This window comes from Procambarus clarkii, chromosome 73, assembly GCF_040958095.1.
Source record: "Procambarus clarkii isolate CNS0578487 chromosome 73, FALCON_Pclarkii_2.0, whole genome shotgun sequence".
Classification (NCBI taxonomy): Eukaryota; Metazoa; Arthropoda; class Malacostraca; order Decapoda; family Cambaridae; genus Procambarus; species Procambarus clarkii.
In genome coordinates, this window is record NC_091222.1 from 10,232,647 (window position 1) to 10,249,774 (window position 17,128).

Below are 17,128 nucleotides of genomic sequence, written 5' to 3' on the forward strand. Positions count from 1 at the left end.
CCAAACATTCCTGGTTGAACCATGGGTTTTTCTGTTGTTTTCGTTTTTCTCCTTTTGGACGGGGATAAACCTATCTGCAGCTTCCTGGCACTTTTGGGTGACAAAATCCATCATGACCTGCACATTCTTGTCTCTAAGTTCTGTTTCCCATGGTATTCCCCTGAGGAAGTTCCTCATCTCATCATATTTTCCTCTTCGGTAATTCAGTCTTTTCCCCTCCACTCCCATCCTTGGATAGGTTATCCCTACCTCCACCAAGTACTCAAAGGTCAGTACACTGTGGTCACTCATTCCTATGGGGGCTTCAACTTTGACTTCCCTTATTTCTGACTCATTCAGGGTGAATATCAAGTCGAGTCCAGCTGGTTCATCATTGCCTCTCACTCTTGTGGGTTCCTTGACATGCTGGCTCAGAAAATTCCTTGTTGCCACTTCCAAGAGTTTAGCTCGCCACGTATCTGCACCACCATGTGGGTCCCCATTCTCCCAGTCTATCTTTCCATGGTTGAAATCACCCATGATTAAGAGTCTTGAGCCATTCCTGCAGGCAACTGAAGCTGCTCTCTCTATTATATTAATGGTTGCCATGTTGTTCAAACTCCTGTCTAGGTCTTCTGTCATTTAGGGGAGGGTTGTAAATGACTGCCACTATTATCTTAGGTCCACCCATTGTTATAGTTCCTGTTATGTAACTGTGTTAGTCAGCTGTCACGGGCTGCTTCCTGGGGGTGGAGGCCTGGTCGAGGACCGGGCCCCGGGGACACTAAAAGCCCCGAAATCATCTCAAGATAACCTCAAGAAGGGGGGCACTCCAAGATGGCATCGCTCTAAGACGTCCAACAAAGTTTCCTTAAGGCTGTCTCATACAGCTCTTCAGCTCCTAACTTGAGCTCACACAATCGACTGGAAGGGTCCACACAAAGACACCTGCTTATCCTCCTCCACCTGAGGATACAACGATTTAGAGCTCCACACAGGTACGACCACCACTAGGCTTCAGGTCGCCTCCATATTTTCACAAATACCGAGAAGTAACGTGCGTCACGCCCTTGGGAGCTGTCTCAACAGTTATGCACTGCAACCGGCACTCAAACACTTCAACCATAGCCGTATTCTTCAATATTCCTGGGACACTGGAACGCATGTCTACCTCTTACGGCTGCGACAACTCTAGTGACTTTACTGTGACCGCTAAGGTCACATAGCATCACAAACTGTCAACATCTTATCTCCACTAACATTGAAAAGATGCTCATTCTCTGCCTGTATTATTTAATTACTCACTGGCATTTATAATACATTTTCTTTCTCTGACCTCTTAATTTCTTGTCCGGAAAGCAGAATAACTCATCAGGTAGACTCGTTCCTCCAGGCTACCCTGGGTCATAACGGTTGGCAATGACAACACAACGAAGTCAATGACATCATTAAGAGGAACCTTGCCTCTCCCTAGTGTCCAGCAGAGAGAGAGCCTTGCACTCTATTGAACTGCAACTCTGTTAGTTGATCACACCACACAATAGAAGATGAGAAGACGACAATGTTTTGACCTCTCATTTTTTCTTTATTTTTCTTTTACTTTTTCTTTCGTTTCCATTTACTTCTATTATTACCCCTACATTTCCTTTATTACACCTATCATCACCTTGCTTTTACATTCCTTAGGGATTCCCTCCTCCTCATCTCTCTCTTGCCTTATTTATGCACGTACCTCTCTCGTCACATCGACACGCACCACTCCTGTGCCAGGTAAGTTCACTACGGGCTCACCATAGCCTGTGCTACTTACCCCATTCCTGTGCCAGGTAAGTTACGGGCTCACCATAGCCCGTGCTACTTGGAACTTGTTCCGAGTAGCTGAATCTATAACAACATCATCTCATCACTCGACTTGATAATGGTCCAGAATGGACCGATATGTCGCCATCTTTACATCTTCTAGTGTGTTGGTTGGTCAACATTCTTCAGTCACATTACTCTAACTCATCATTTGCTAGCCAACCCGATGGAATCACACTGCACACTTAGAAAAATAACAAACAATTAGTGTGGGACTATACTTGAGTATACATCCAGGCAGCTACATACATCAACCTCTTTGTTGGCCAAGTAAGGGCCGTGGCGACACAGAGAAAGAGACAAGTCAACCAAGTACAGGGAAATAGATCACTGGCACAACTTCTTTCCAATAGGATCTGAGACCCTTGGTCCACTGGGAGAGAGTGCAAGAAGGTTTCGTAAGGATCTTGGCTACAGGCTCATTGAAACAACAAGAGATGCTAGAGTGGCAACTTTCTCTTGCAGCACCTCAGTGTGGCGATCCAGAGGGGGGAATGCCCCTTGCATCCTCAGTTCCTGCCTGGCGTTGGAGGAGTTCAAACAAATCTAAAGCGTCTAGGAAAGAAAATTCCGTTTATTTAATCTTAATGTCCACGTTATATAACCAATCAGATATAACCTGAGTAACCTTGAATAATAAAGTGTACAACATATATAATAAAAAAATGGGGTGGTTAGAGAAGTGAATACTCATACATATTTAGAATTAAACGGTAAGTTTTTCTCTGAATACTCTTTAGTCCCTTCTCCGAGGCTATGGGTCCCTACAATTGAACCAGAGATGGTAGTAGTATGCATCCTTTAGTCTCGGAAGACTATGGAGATGCGCTCTGGTTGTCAGTCCTGGTGCAGCGTCTGGTGTGACTGATGAGGCCAATCCGGGAATGGCAATCCATCCCACACTGTACACAACCAAAGTCTGATTCTAGTCTGTCTTCCTGGCTACCGGCCTTCCTTCTCTGTCTCTTTGCCTTTGACTGCTTGACAAATGTCTACTAGAACCTGGAGAGACCTTTCTGAACAGACTGATCGGTCTGCAGCCAGCGTTTCCCACATGGCAAGATCGACGTCAATGGCTATCAAGTCCTTCTTGCACACATCTTTGTACCATAGCTGGGGCTTGCCTATTGGACGTTCTCCCTTTGACAAGTTCTCCTGTAACAAGGATCTCCCGGGAAATCCTTGTGGATCCTTCCATCGTTCATTCGCACCACGTGCCTGAGCCAGCGCATTCGTCTCTGCTTCCGAATTGTGTACATGCTGGGGGGATTCTAGATCTTACCTGGATGCTGTTGTTTGTCACATTGTTCTGCCAGGTGATGTCTAATATGTGACGGAAGCAGCGCATCGGGTAGGCGTTCAGCTTTCTTTCTTGTTGGGTGCAGAGTGTCCAGGACTCACTGCCATATAAGAGAGTGCTCGGGATGCAGGCTCTGTAAACCTGGATCTTTATGTACTCAGTCAGCTTATTGTTGGTCCACACACTCTTTGTCTGGACATGTCTTTAGATGCGTTTGTTGCCTTACTGATGCGTTTGTTGAGCTCCGTGTCAAGAGAGAGGGAGTCAAAGATTGTGGAGTTGAGGTAGACGAAGTCCTTGAGATTGTGGACGATTTCCAGTGTGTAATCAGAGATGCCGATGTTAGGTGGGAGGTCCACTCCTTGTCACATGACCTGTGTTTTCTTCAGGCTGATGGTGAGTCTGAAGACCTGGAAGGCCTCGCTGAAGTGGGTCTTGATGTGTTGAGGTCTTCAGCTGAGTGAGCGGTGACTAATGCAAACAGTAAGTCACTAAGACACCTCAGCTGAATCTTTGATTTAGCTTTTAGCCTGGTGAAGTTGAACAGCTATCCGTCCGACCTGGTCAGGAGGTAGATGCCTTCTGTGGCAGGTCTGAAGGTGTGCTGCAGCATAACTGCAAAAAAAAAACGAATAGGTTTGGAGCTAGGATGCAGCCCTGCTTTACTCTGCTTTGGATGTCGAAGGCGTCTGATGTTGAGCCGTCAACAGCTACGTTGCCCTTCATGTTCTCGTGGAAAGGTGTGGTGATGCTGAAGAGCCTGGGTGGACATCCGATCTTGGGGGAAGGATCTGGAACAGGCCAACCCTGCTGACGAGGTCGAAGGCCTTCGTCAGTTCTATGAAAGCTACGAAGAGCGGCTGCTTCTGTTCCCTGCATTTCTTCTGCAGTTGTCCGAGGGAAAACGCCATATCGATAGTGGACCTGTTAGCTCGGAATCCGCACTGTGATTTTGGGTAAACTCTCTCTGGTTGCGTGGTGACCGCCGACCGGGTCGGACGTTCCTGAGGTCTCTCCGCACTGGCTTGTGTTTACGTTGGGTGATCGCTTGTTTGCCCTGCTGGTGGTGGTTTGCCACTGACGGGGTGACGTTTGCTTCGCCATGGGGACGTTTCGCCCTCCTTTGCAGAGGACGCTGTCAGCTGGTCTGGCGTTTACGGTGCCGGTGGACCATCCATTGGTTGGTGTCGTCCTAGTGGACGTGCTGCATGTGCAGCTGTCTGACCTGGTGGGCATCCAGCTGCTTCAGGGCCACCGTGCTGTGGTCAAGTTCCGCCTCCGGGCTGCCTTTCAGGCGTTTCTCGAGTGGTGTGAGGGGCGTGTTTACCCTCTCCCTGATACTACTGGCTCCGTTAAGGTGGTGAATCTTAGTGTCACCTTGACGTCTGTGACGGTGCATGGTGCCCCCTTCGAATTTCAGGACGACTTTTTAACCTCCTGTTTCGAACGGTTTGGGACAGTGTTGAGTGTTCGTTGGAACAAGGTCGTTGCCGGGCACTGTGTTGGTATGCTTGACGGCTCCCGCACCCTGACGATGTCGCTGAAGGGTAGTGTACCGTCGTCGATGTCCGTGTTGGGATACACGCTCCGCTGCCAGTACCGGGGTCAACCGCGCACCTGTTATCGGTGTGGTCACAAGGGTCATCTGGCTGCTGCGTGCGATGTGGGAGCGACTGGTCGTGTACATGTTCTTCGTGCGGAGGATTTTCCGCCCCTGTTGCGTTCGGGCGGTGTGGGTGCTGTGCCTGAGGCGCCTGACTGCCTGTCTGCTGCTCCGCCTGTTGAGGAGAGCTCTCCGGCCTGTGCGACACGTCTAGTGCCAGCTGTGGCCCCTGGGGTTGTTCAGTCGGTGTGTGAGGGTGTCGGGCTGTCGCCTGAGCTGTGTGTTGTGAAAGGTGTCCCGGTGGAGGTTCATGTTCCGCCCCCGCCTGTGGATGTGTTACCGGCTCCCGGGGACGCGGGATCTGCCGTTTTGGAGGGGGTGCTTCGGCGTGGTGAGGTGCCTGCCGTGCCTGAGTGTGTTGCCTCCTGTAGTTCTGCTCCTCCCATTCCTTTGCAGAAGCGTGCGCGTCGGTGTTCTGAGGCTGTTTCCGTGGATGATGTAGACAGTGTGGGAGATGTGGCCTCTGTGGACTCTTCGGACGGTGCGGGTGTGGCCTGTGTGGATATGACGGTGGAGGCTGTGCCTGCGGCGGGGCCTGCTGGGCGTGGTGTGGTGCGGCCTGTCTCGAAGCGTTCGCGGCGGGCTCGGAGTGTCTCCCCCCTTCGTGGTGTGCCTTGGGAGGAGGTGGGGGAGTATGGTGCTCAGCCGGCGTCCCCCGCCGAGGATGATGGTGCTGTGAGGGGCTCCGACGTTGCTCCCTGTGCCCCCCCTCCTGCGTCTCCTGCTGTTGGGTCCCCGCAGTGGGGGGTTGTCCCTGATGGTCGGGACCTCGTCGTGAAGTTGCGGAAAGATGTGTGCCAGGGAGCCTCGGCTCCTGTGCCCTGTGGTGGGGTCGCTGCCGCGCCTGCAGTTCCCCCTCCTTCCTTGCCCCGGTCTGGAGGTTGCCTAGTCCCGTCTGCTGGGGTCGTGCCCTGTGAGGGTCCGGAGTTGGGCCCTTATCGGGATGCCTGGGTGCTTCCGATCCCATGGTGCTCGTCAACCATCTGGGTGTCGTCAAAAAAGGAGTTTGTTTATAGGGTGCCGGATAGGATGTCTCAGCCGAGGGTTCAGCCTGATGGCCGGCTGCCCGCCGACCTGTGGGTGGTTTGGGAAGCGTACCGCTTGCGCTTTCCGTACCGTAAGTTTCCGGAGAAATATTAGTTCCCGTCTTGCGCACACCGCTACGCCGTGCCTGGATCAGCTGCCACCGTGACCATGACGCCCCGCCCCCCGGTGTGGGGAGTCTCCCTCTGACGTTTGCCTCTGTTTTCGTCGCCACTCCTCTCTCTCCGGCCCATCACGTCTACCGCTTTTGACTTTCTTCTCCTCTTTACCATCAACGCGTCTCCTTACATCTGTCCTGGTGCAGTCATCGGGAGGGTTACCCCTTCATGCAAACTGCACCTATTCTCAAGAAGAAGAAGAAACTCTCTCTGCAAGTACTTGGAGGCTCTTCAATGTGCCTCGAGCAAACAGTTTTCCGACAATGCTGAGGTGGGAGATGCCATGGTAATTGTTACAGTCGTCCCTGTCACCTTTATTCTTGTACAGCATGACGATGTTGGCGTCCCTCGTGTCCTGTGGCACCTCTCCTTTTCACCAGCAGAAGCAGAGGATTCCTTGCAGCTCCACGAGTAGGTTAGCAACACTTCAAGGACTTGGCATGAATGTCGTCTTTTCCAGGAGCTTTTCCAGTAGCAAGGGAGTCTCGGGCCTCGCCGAGTTCTTCGAGAGTCAGTTCGCTGTCAGCTCCAAAGCTTGGAGTAGTGCTCGACCCAGTGCTTGAACTGCAGTGTCTGGTTCTGAATCACCTGGCCTGTGGCAAATTTCAGGGAGGGCTGACTTCTTTTAGATTGGGCCAAGGGCCTGCTTGATGCCGTCATACATCCAATTTACATTGCATATATCTACTGCAGTCGTTATGTGGGAGCAGAGCCGCAGCCAATAGTCGTTTGCACATTGCCTGGCGCTTTGCTGCACTTTGCAGTGGACGGCTTGAAGCATTTGCAGGTTGCGCTGACTTGGGCAGGCTTTGTAGGCTGCTAAGCCGTTTCTCTTCTCTTCTCTTTGATGATTGGTGTCATTTCTTCCGAGTCAGCCTCGAACCAGTCTGCCGACCTGCTGGTCTTCTTACCGAAGGTGGACATGGCAGCGTTTAACACAATTTCTCTGAAGTGCTCCCATCTTATGCTGGCGTTGGCCCTGGCCGGACCAGGAAGAGCTTCCTTGAGCACATGTGCAAAACCTTCCACGTTGCGGGTCTTGCCGGTGTCGATGCGAGGTCTGCCCTTTTTCGAGGGGAGAATCCTCATTGTTTGCATCTTGACCCTGCTACATACCAAAGGAGTGGTCAGTCTCACAGAAAGCACTCTGGTAGTTAGGTGAAATCTTGACGCTGGTTAGATTTGTGTGCCTGGTAAGAATCAGGTCCAGCTGGTTACAGTGCTTGGATCTGGGGTGTCTCCAAGAGACTCAGTGTAGAGGCTTTGTGCCGAAGAACGTGTTGGTGACACAGAGACCATTAAGGCAGCAGAGTTCTAGCAGACGCTGCCCGTTCTCGTTCATCCTTCCTATGCCGAATTGACCCAGACAAGTGGGCCAAGAGTTGTGATTGGCACCCACTCTGGCGTTGAAGTCGCAAAGGATGAACAGTGGCTCCTTTTCTGTTATTCTCGCTATGCCACTGTTGAGGTCACCGTAAAATTTTTCCTTCGCCTCGGCTGAAGAATTCAGAGTTGATGCGTATGCACTAATTACACTGGCTGGTCCTGTTTGGTAATGTAGCTGGAGAGACAAAATTCGTTTGGTTCCCCCGTCGGTGGGATGATGTGTCCCAATAGTGCATTCCTGAGGGCGAATCCAACGCCGTGTTCTCTGGTCTTGTCTGGAGGTTTTTCCTTGCCAGAAGAAGGATAAGGCCTTCTCTCTCTCCCAGATCCTGATCCTAGGATCCTGGTCTCTTGGAGACCAACGATATCCATCTGCAGTTTGCTCAGCGTCCTATCAATGACTGCTGTTTTTCGGGCATCGTTGATTTCTTGCAAGTCATCAGAGAAACCTGGTATCATTGTCCTAACGTTCCATGTGCCCAGCTGTAGGGAAGTTGATATTTTCTTTTTGGATTGGGTATTGCTTGATGCAAAGGTGTCGGTGCGCTTGTCGGTTTTCACCCTATACCCCACGCACCAAGTGAGGTTAACGGACCGTGACGAGGCAACACCTTATTGGCTGGTGTTTGCCCAGCTTGAGGCGGAGAGTAGCTGGCCAGTGGGGCGATATGACACCTCCCAGCGTCGGAAGCAACCTCTTGCATCACGCTCTTCGCAAACTGAGCAGGAGACTTATAACCAGGACACTGTCACTTTTTGTGTTGGTTCACAAAAAAGCGAGAGGAGTGTTTTGAGGCGAGGCTGGAGTGTTCTCCAGGGCGCAAAGCCTGGGTAGGTTCATATAGAGGAAAAGCTGTTACCCATGCAGCAGGTACCCCTCTCCATGTTGAAAATCATTTATTTTCTCTCAATTGAGATTTGAACGTTAGCTGTATAAAATGCAATGTTACCATAGGTTTACAGCGAACAATTAAGTGTCAAACCTAAGTGGTACCTAACTGAGGCCTCAAACCTTTCATGGAGCACACTTAGGGTAATCCACCCTTCATCTATGTTTCATATGAATTTCGTTTAGTAGACCTGGGATTTTGTAATGAATGCATCACATAACGTTTCTTTTCCAAATAAACACCGCTCTAACTAAGATATAAAAGACTTATGACCAGAAACTTTCGTTTTGTAACTCACAGATTTTATGCATTTTTGACACTTAACAGCCCTATGTACTGAACAGACAGTAATACAGTCCTGTAAATATTAAATTTCATGTCATTCCAGCCACATGATTCAAATGAATATCATGTCACAATATCTGTCTATATGTTGGAAACTAAATGTAGAGAAAATTTTGCTGCAACTCAAAATATAAATTCAATATGTGATAGCTTATTTATTAGTCTCTATGAATATTGAAATGAAGTTAACTGTAGAAGAGCCCATTTTCTCCATGCTAGTCACCTAATTAAACTCACCCAAGTTAATGCATCTATTATGTTTTCCGGTAATTTGTTTCATTATTCTCCAAATAAGAGATGAGAACTGTTTACTAAGAATGTAAGTCATTAAATAATATTTTACATGACAAAAAAAAGGTTGTTGGAGAGGTCGGGGCTGTGGCAGCTGCCAGAGACGGTGGTGATAGCCGTGGGGAGGAGGGCGGAAGTGAAGGCCCTGCTCCTCCACCACTCTCTCCGCAACACTCTCCATGCCCTCTACCTTGCCCTCCACCACACCTCTCTCTTCGCCCTCCACAACGCCTCCCTCCACACGCCTCCATCACACCCTCACTCTCGCCTCAGGAGCCTCCTCACTCAGGAAGGTCAGTAGATCATGCCTTTATTAATAGTTTTACTCGCCTTGGCATATTAACGTCTTTTATATCACAATTACAAATAAAAATATGAACTGAGTTATTTACAACTGCTTCTTCATCTGTCTCACTTCCCTTTGTCATATACAATTATATGTGACTTTTATGCCTCGCTATTTTCATCTCAGTCTCTCCCCGTAGTTTATTCTCCTGAGCTGAGACTTAATGCGTATCTTTTGGTACTATTGTCAGTGGTGTAGTGCTGCTGGAGCTGGCCGGAGCCCCGCTCCGGCACCTCTGCAAGTGAATGATAGAATGGGGGGATAGTGCGAGAGGATGAGGGAATAGGGAGATAGGCAGGTAAAACGACAAAAATGCTTCACACAACTTTACATATTTTAGTGCTTTTTGGGGTAGTTCTAGTGTCGTGTGATATAGTGAGTTGGGAACTCTGCTTCTGTGTTTTAGTGGCATTAGTAAAGTGGTGGCTCGTGGTCCGTGGATGTCTCTTTAATACAGAAGCATTTTTTCTCACAAGCAACCCCATCATGACTTCTAAGCAAACAATGTTGACTTCTTTTGTAAACAAAGTGAGAAGTGTAAGAAGAATAAAATACAGGATACTGATAATGATGGCAGTGAAAGTTGCAAAAGTTATGTTTCGACTGCTTATAGTTCAAATTTTCAAACTGGATCCATGTAAAATTAAGAAATTAATGATGCTTTGAAGTCTAACTTGTATCCTTGTTCAGGTGTTTGAACTGTAGAAATGTGGAAGAAAGAAAAATGAAACCTATCCATTGTTTGACTTCAGGAATGATAAACTTGGGTGTAAGTTAAGTGCAAACATTAGCAATGTAATACTTTTCACTTCAAAGGGATTAAGACTATTAAATGAGTGCCGGATGTACCAAGTATCATATTATGGAGATGACTAAAGTACACGCTTGAAGTCTCTCAGAAAATAGTTATTGGTCATAAACTATCGAATGTTCACACTGGTGCTTTGCGTGTTGAAAATGTAGCTAGTGAAAATGCTTTTCGAAAATTGTGTGCTGCCATGAATGCTTTGTACCTCAAGACAATATGTTCAATTTTGCATTCTGCATATTATTTAGCTCAGAATGACAAACCATACTTTGATCATTTTGGTTTACGGGAAATACAAAAGCAAAATGGTGTTGACAGTGGAATGGGTCTCCATACTTGCACTAGTGTCACAGAAATAATTAATCACATAGCCATTAATTAATATGAAACATATTAATATGAAATAATTATGACAAATGTTGATTTTGTTTCATTATTATGAAACAAAGTTGCCAGCATATCAAGGAGATAAATGGTAAAATGTATGTTCTCACTGATGAATCAACAAGCCTAAGCATTAAAACAACTTTGATAATTTGCTTGAAATGTGAAAGTGATAAGGAAGGTAATCCCCATTTCATGTTCTTAGATATAATTGAACTACCTGATCAGAGAGCAGCAACTATTGCTAGGCATCTATTAAGCTGTCTCAATTATCATGGGTTTGATGATTTATATTTGAAACAGAACCTTGTGATAATCAGCAATTCTCTCCACTTGTTGTCCCCCGATTCACCCCCTTGAATGTATGTCCCTTGGTGTCGCCTCCCAGTCGCCAGGTCGTACGTGGAAGAGGTGGTTGGGGGTCGTTGCTGTAGCCCGTGTGGTCCCCTGCTTGTGCGTGGTCTGGTTTAGAGTTAGGTAGGGTCTTCCTTCGTGATTCCTTGAAGGGAATCATCTTCGCTAGGTTGGAGTTTTCCCATACCCGTGGACCACACCTTGGTTGGAATTGCCATGGTGGACATACTGCAGGTCACAAGTTGTCGGCTCTGATGGGTGCCCAGGTGCTACAGGATCGTCGGGTGATGATCAAGTTTCAATGTGCGAATTAATTTCAAGAGTTTCTCCGTAGTTGTAAGTTCCTTCGGCCTGCTGGAGCTGGCACCGTTCGGGTGTTGAACCTGAGTGTGGCTTTGACCTATGCGGCGGTGCAGGGCGCACTGTTCGAATTATAGGATGAGAACTTAGCCAGGCTGTTTTGTCGGTTTGGGAAGGTGCTCGGTGTCTGGTGGAATAAGATCTATGCCAGTCACTGTACGGGGATGCTTGATGGTGTCAGGACTCTGACGATGTCCCTAGCCCATAGTGTCCCATCTTCCCTGTCCTTGATGGGATTTATGCTTCATTGCATGTATAAACCCCTCCCGACCCAGGACATGCAAGTAGGGATGGAGGCTGGGGATGTTCTATTATTTCCCGTTGGGCCAGTATATATGGAGATCCCTGCTGGGAGTTAGGCCACGGTGGTGCGCTCTGGTCTGCCGTAGAGTGACAGACCGCCTACGTGTGAGGATGCTTCCGTTCTTGGGCATTGTGTGGTGACAGATGTGCCCGTTGAAGTACACGTTGTACTGCCTGTTGAGGTGGTGGATCTGGATCCCTAGATGCCGTCCCCATCGGCATTGGTGTGCGTTCAAGGTGCGCTGCCTCTGGAACCTATGGGTGTGTGTGTTTCCTCCTTGTGTCCGGTTCCGGTTCCAGATCACTCTCTGGTGGGGGGTGGGCGGCCCTCTCGAAGACTACAAGACAGGTCGTGTAAGGTTGCACTGGCTCCTCGGCTGAAACGAATGAAGGGCACTGCCAGGTTGCAGTCCCCTGGTGGTATGGAGACTGTGGGAGACGAGGATAGAGTGGTTGAGGAGGTGGGGGAGCAAGATGGGGTTGATCTGTTGGCTGCTCCCAGGTCCCCCTTGTGCCAGTGAACAGAAGTAGGAGTTGTTGACCCTTGTGCTGATGGTCGGGTGCAGAATGATTTGGTTATAGTGCTGAAAAGGGGGGCTGTCGACTCTCCTCTTGCGCTTTCCACTTTTTTCTGCCCCTTACTCTCCCGGGAAGGTGTTTGGGCCGTGCCTCGGGTCGGCGTTTGATAAGTTGGCGTTTCATGGTTGGCTGCCGAATACCATGTGATTTCCCAGTGGTGGGCGTTAACTGGGGCTGCGTTCTCGCCTCTCATAAGGAGTGTGTTTTTTCCTCCCTGTTTATTGACGATGGTTACAGCCCTGGTATGTTTAGTGCTCTTCGGGTGTGGTTCAGTAGCATTGTTTTCGGGTTATGTGTAGTCCCGTTTTCGTATCAGATTTTTTATGTTTTTGTGTCCTTTGTGCCCGTCCGTTTGTTTTGGCGGCAGTAGTTTGGTATCATGATTGTCTTGTGCATTGTTGTGTGTATGGCTCGGTTGCACTTTTTTCAGAACGCTTCTGTGTGTTGTTTCACAGAAGTAGCTTCTGTGAAACTACTGTGGTGCCTTATGTGAACTTTTCTTTTGTGAATCATCTGTTGCCCTGTATAAGTGATATGTGATGTTCAGTTCCATGATTTGTGTTACCTTTGTGTTTTGATGACATTTTGTACCCGTTCGTGCGATGTTTCGTGGGTGAGGTTGTTTCATTAATTGTTCTGTTTCTATTTGTTTGCATGCTTTGTTTTGTGATATTGTAGAAAGTTCTGTCTGGTACTGTTACTCAGATGTACTCATTTTATTTGTATATATTCTGTGTTTCTTATGTTCTGGTGCTTCGATATCTTGCCTTTTAATTGTATTTATATGTTGTTTTACAATAAAGAAAACAAAATGAACTACCTGATCAGAAAGCAGCAACTATTGCTAGGCATCTATTTAGCTGTCTCAATTATCATGGGTTTATGACTTATATTTGAGACAAAACCTTGAAATCTTTCCTAATGATGGGGCAAGTGTCATGCTTGGTGTCAGATCTGACATTGCAACAATTCTGAAGGAAAATAACCCTGATATAATTATCTGGCACTGTCTTAATCGCAGATTAAAACTTGGAGTAGGTGATTCAGTAGAGAAGTTCATGAAATTAATAATTTTCAAACATTTATGGACAAATTGTACTCAGTTTACAGTATATCAGCTCTAAATAAAAATAAAATATCTGAATGTCCCTTTCAACTTGCACAACGTATTTGCAAAATAAGCTGTGTTCTGAACATCAGGTTGGTGCTCAGCTCGTTTTAAACAGTTTCTGCAGCAGTGTGAAAAACTTACGAATCGCTCTGTTTTCATTTTGAAAAAGCAGTGTGTTACGGCCCTATTGGGTTGCAACCGGGTTCTTCTGATGTTATTAGAGTTTGGGTATCTGGCCCCAAGTTAGTAGTGGCTTTCAAGGGGTGTTCCGTAACGCAAGTTAAATTAAAGGAGAAGGGATTCAAATGCACTGCTTTATATATATATTTCTACCACCACCATAAATAAATATAACACAGTCACACGGGGTTGCTATAACTACACTTATTATATACAGATATGTCTTCCTCTGAAGACACAGGATGCTCCACGGTGCTCAAGATGAGTAGCCCTGGTTCACTTCTTCGTGGCCCATGATGAATCCTCTGATTCTCATAGCGAATCTACCCCGACCACAGGCCAGCCAAATCACAGTCCCACTGGGTGCACCGTCGTGGAGGCCTTCAACCACAAATCCAGCCTGTAGCTGGCAGGTTCCGATCAGCTCCGCTGTGTAGGCCACACCACGACCGATACTAGGGTTGCGAGCCCTAGGCAGGAGTCTCGTGTGATTCCGCTGATCACTCTCCTCTCTCCGCACCACAGTGGAAAGTCTCTTCCACCAGCCAGCCCCCAGGTAAGACGATTCCTGGTAGGGCCACGTCACAGGCAGGCTAACACTCTCAACAGTGTTCGTCCGGGGGTGACTCACAGCTTCTGCAGCAAACACGTGGAGAGACCTTGGCTGCCTTGGGTAGACTGTCCCATCATCCAATACAGCAGTCCCAGGTCGACTCTCTAATCAGACACGTCATTAGTACTAGGGACTCTCTAGGGCACCTCACATACAGGCTTAGACACAAACGTCCACCTCTCTGCTCCATAGATGGCGTTGCTGTCTAAGCGCCACCTCACCAGAGGTCAGCAGCGGCTATGTTATGAGCTGGTTAAGACGGGAATCCAGCCCCTGTGGCCGGTATATCCTGTCCTCACTAGATGGCTTCGTCCATTTGGAGGGAGTTTCGGGTGCCGACCCACAGATGGCGTTGTCGTCACTGCTCCGTGCTCGGACGCTGGACTCGGGTCCGCAACACAGTGAAAGATGAAACAACATTTTAAAGTGATAGAAAAACCTATGAAAGTCTGTTGAAAAAGCTAACTTCAGAACAGTTTCTATTGGGTTTGGCTCTAATCTATTAATCGAATCTGTACTTTCGTTAAACTACATGGATCTCCTCTAGTTCAGTAGAATCCTGAGCCATATGCCACATCATGGCTGCAGTACCACAGGTCGGCAGATGACACCAGGACAGGAGTTACTTCAAACCCCCAAACACCTCTCACACCTGATCTTTTGTGGAAACTACTGTGAAACCTCTCACTGGTTGCATTTTGTGAGCACTAAGGGTTTTAACTTTTTTAAATTTAAAAATACATGATTTATGTTGTTTCTTTATTTGTTTTGAAACTATATTTTATGATAATTAGTGAGAACAAACACGAAATACTTAATCGTGTGACATACAGAGAAACAGGATAGAAAATGGCAGGCTTTTGTCAGGCTCACCAGAATTCCGACACCTATGAAATTGGCACTGCACCCCAGACTATTGTTGTTTGGTTTTGTCCTTGTTGAAGTGAGGGTCCAGGGTCAAGGCTGTGAACTCATGAGTGTTACGTCTGGCAACACTTTAATGCTAATGTGTGTTTTCGGGATTCGATTTGCGAATAAATCTTCCTCATATTTTGCTAAAATATAAGTCTCCTCTTCATCACCTACTTTTCTACATGACTTCTCACTCATGTTGTATTGTTCATAACTGTGTATTTGAATCAATGTTGATTTTGCCTCGTCAGGGTTGCAACTGTGTGTAAAGTTCGACGCAGTTGCACTTAACCTAGTACGACGAGAGCAAGGGATCAGTGATCCAGGATTCACTTTACTAAATAAAGGGTGCAACTGTGTTTGTGTGTGTGTAGGGGGGGGGGGGGTCCACAAGGCACTGTTGGGTGAACGAGAAGTGACTATGAGGCAGCTTATCTACCACCAAGTCTTTACAATATGTGGCAACTTATCTACCACCAAGTCTTTACAATATGTGGCAACTTATCTACCACCAAGTCTTTTCAATATGTGGCAGCTTATCTACCACCAAGTCTTTACAATATGTGGCAGCTTATTTACCACCAAGTCTTTACAATATGTGGCAGCTTATCTACCACCAAGTCTTTACAATATGTGGCAGCTTATCTACCACCAAGTCTTTACAATATGTGGCAGTTTGTCTACCACCAAGTCTTTACAATATGTGGCAGCTTATCTACCACCAAGTCTTTACAATATGTGGCAGTTTGTCTACCACCAAGTCTTTACAATATGTAACATTTTTCCAGATCTTATATATTCTAATATAAGGAATGATTCATAATCATTGTACATGCACTTACTGGAAGAAAATTAGAGAAATCTGTGATGAAAATGTCTCAAGGCTCCTGCAGTATATGGTAGGGAAAGGCCATCCTTTTGAAGTTATCGGTAATGTTAAGCTTCATAATTTTGTTACGAAACAGTACGTTAATGAATTTGTGAAAGATTGTCTTCTCAGTACTATTCAAAACAGGGAAGAAGCTTATCAACGTCACCAAAATTAAAGATAAGTCTTAGAAGAAAGAAAAGTCCGAACTCATTGCAAAGGTTAATCTACCTAGATTTAATTACTCCAAAATTTAAATTGGTCATTCAGAAATTAATTTATTATAACCAAAGAGAAAACTCTGCCACTGATTACAACTCTGACACACAAAAGTTTGGAGACAGCAAGACAGGAGAGAGAGTCGTTGAAGGACATTTTATCATACAATTGCTTTCAATTAACCCATTATTTAAGGTGACACAGCAGCCGGCAAAATCAATGTTAATTACAGAACTTAAAAACTTTCAAGTGAACAGTGTCTCTGAAAAAGAAACTTCTTTCAAAACAACAGTGATTGTTAAACGAACAAAGCGAAAAGGGCCGTGATGAGGGTTCGAACTTACGCTCGGGATGATCCCAGACGCTGCCTTAGTCGACTAGGCTACCACATGGTAAAAGAATTGTAACTCCCGTGGCCCGGGAGTTCCACTGACCTCACACGGATCCTGCACCCTCTCCGAGACACAAACCAGGGTTGTACTCAATTTCCCCCATGCACTCGGGCTCTGCCAACAAGCTGTTCTACCTCTTCGCCCTCACTTCGGTACACACAGAAATCACAATAGCGTATGCATCAAATGAACAAATTCTCAAGGGCCGTGATAAGGGGTTCGAACTTACGCTCGGGATGATCCTAGACGCTGCCTTAGTCGACCAGGCCACGACATGGTAAAAGAATTGTAACCGGGAGTTCCACTGACCTCACACGGATCCTGAAGCCTCTCCGAGACATAAACCAGTGTTTTACACAATTTCATTCCCTGGTTGTATAATTATTATTATACATATACAACATTTCACAACTGTTGTATAATAACATAATCCATTTCCAGAACACTTCTACCGATGTCTAAACTAACTGTAATGTTTTAACTAAAATAAATAAGGAAATTAAATTATTATTATTTCAATACCTGATGCACGAAAAAATCAAATCATGATTTTATAATTGTGGATAAAATCCATAATTTATGGCAATACAAAACTTCTCTAAATAAAATCTATTCAGCGGATAAAGGGCTTTAAAATTGTTTTAATTTCAATGGAAAAGATAATAAATAAAAAGTGTGAGAACATATCCATTTTTTGAAAGAACTGGTGTCCAATGAACTTACACCACAAATTTAAGAAAAGAGCCTAAGATATTCTGGCGTCTATTGAGCCCCGACAATAAA

The 17,128-nt window shown here is 46.5% G+C and overlaps 1 protein-coding gene across 1 annotated transcript in view; it reads left to right on the forward strand.

Annotated features, from left to right (window-relative positions):
• Window positions 1–17,128, forward strand: part of LOC123774156 (uncharacterized) — a 63,457-nt gene that overhangs the window by 26,297 nt on the left and 20,032 nt on the right. The window contains exon 3 of the mRNA XM_069312767.1: window positions 8,983–9,209. Within this exon, the coding sequence (XP_069168868.1) occupies window positions 8,983–9,209 (227 nt within the window). The remainder of the gene's footprint in view (window positions 1–8,982; window positions 9,210–17,128) is intronic.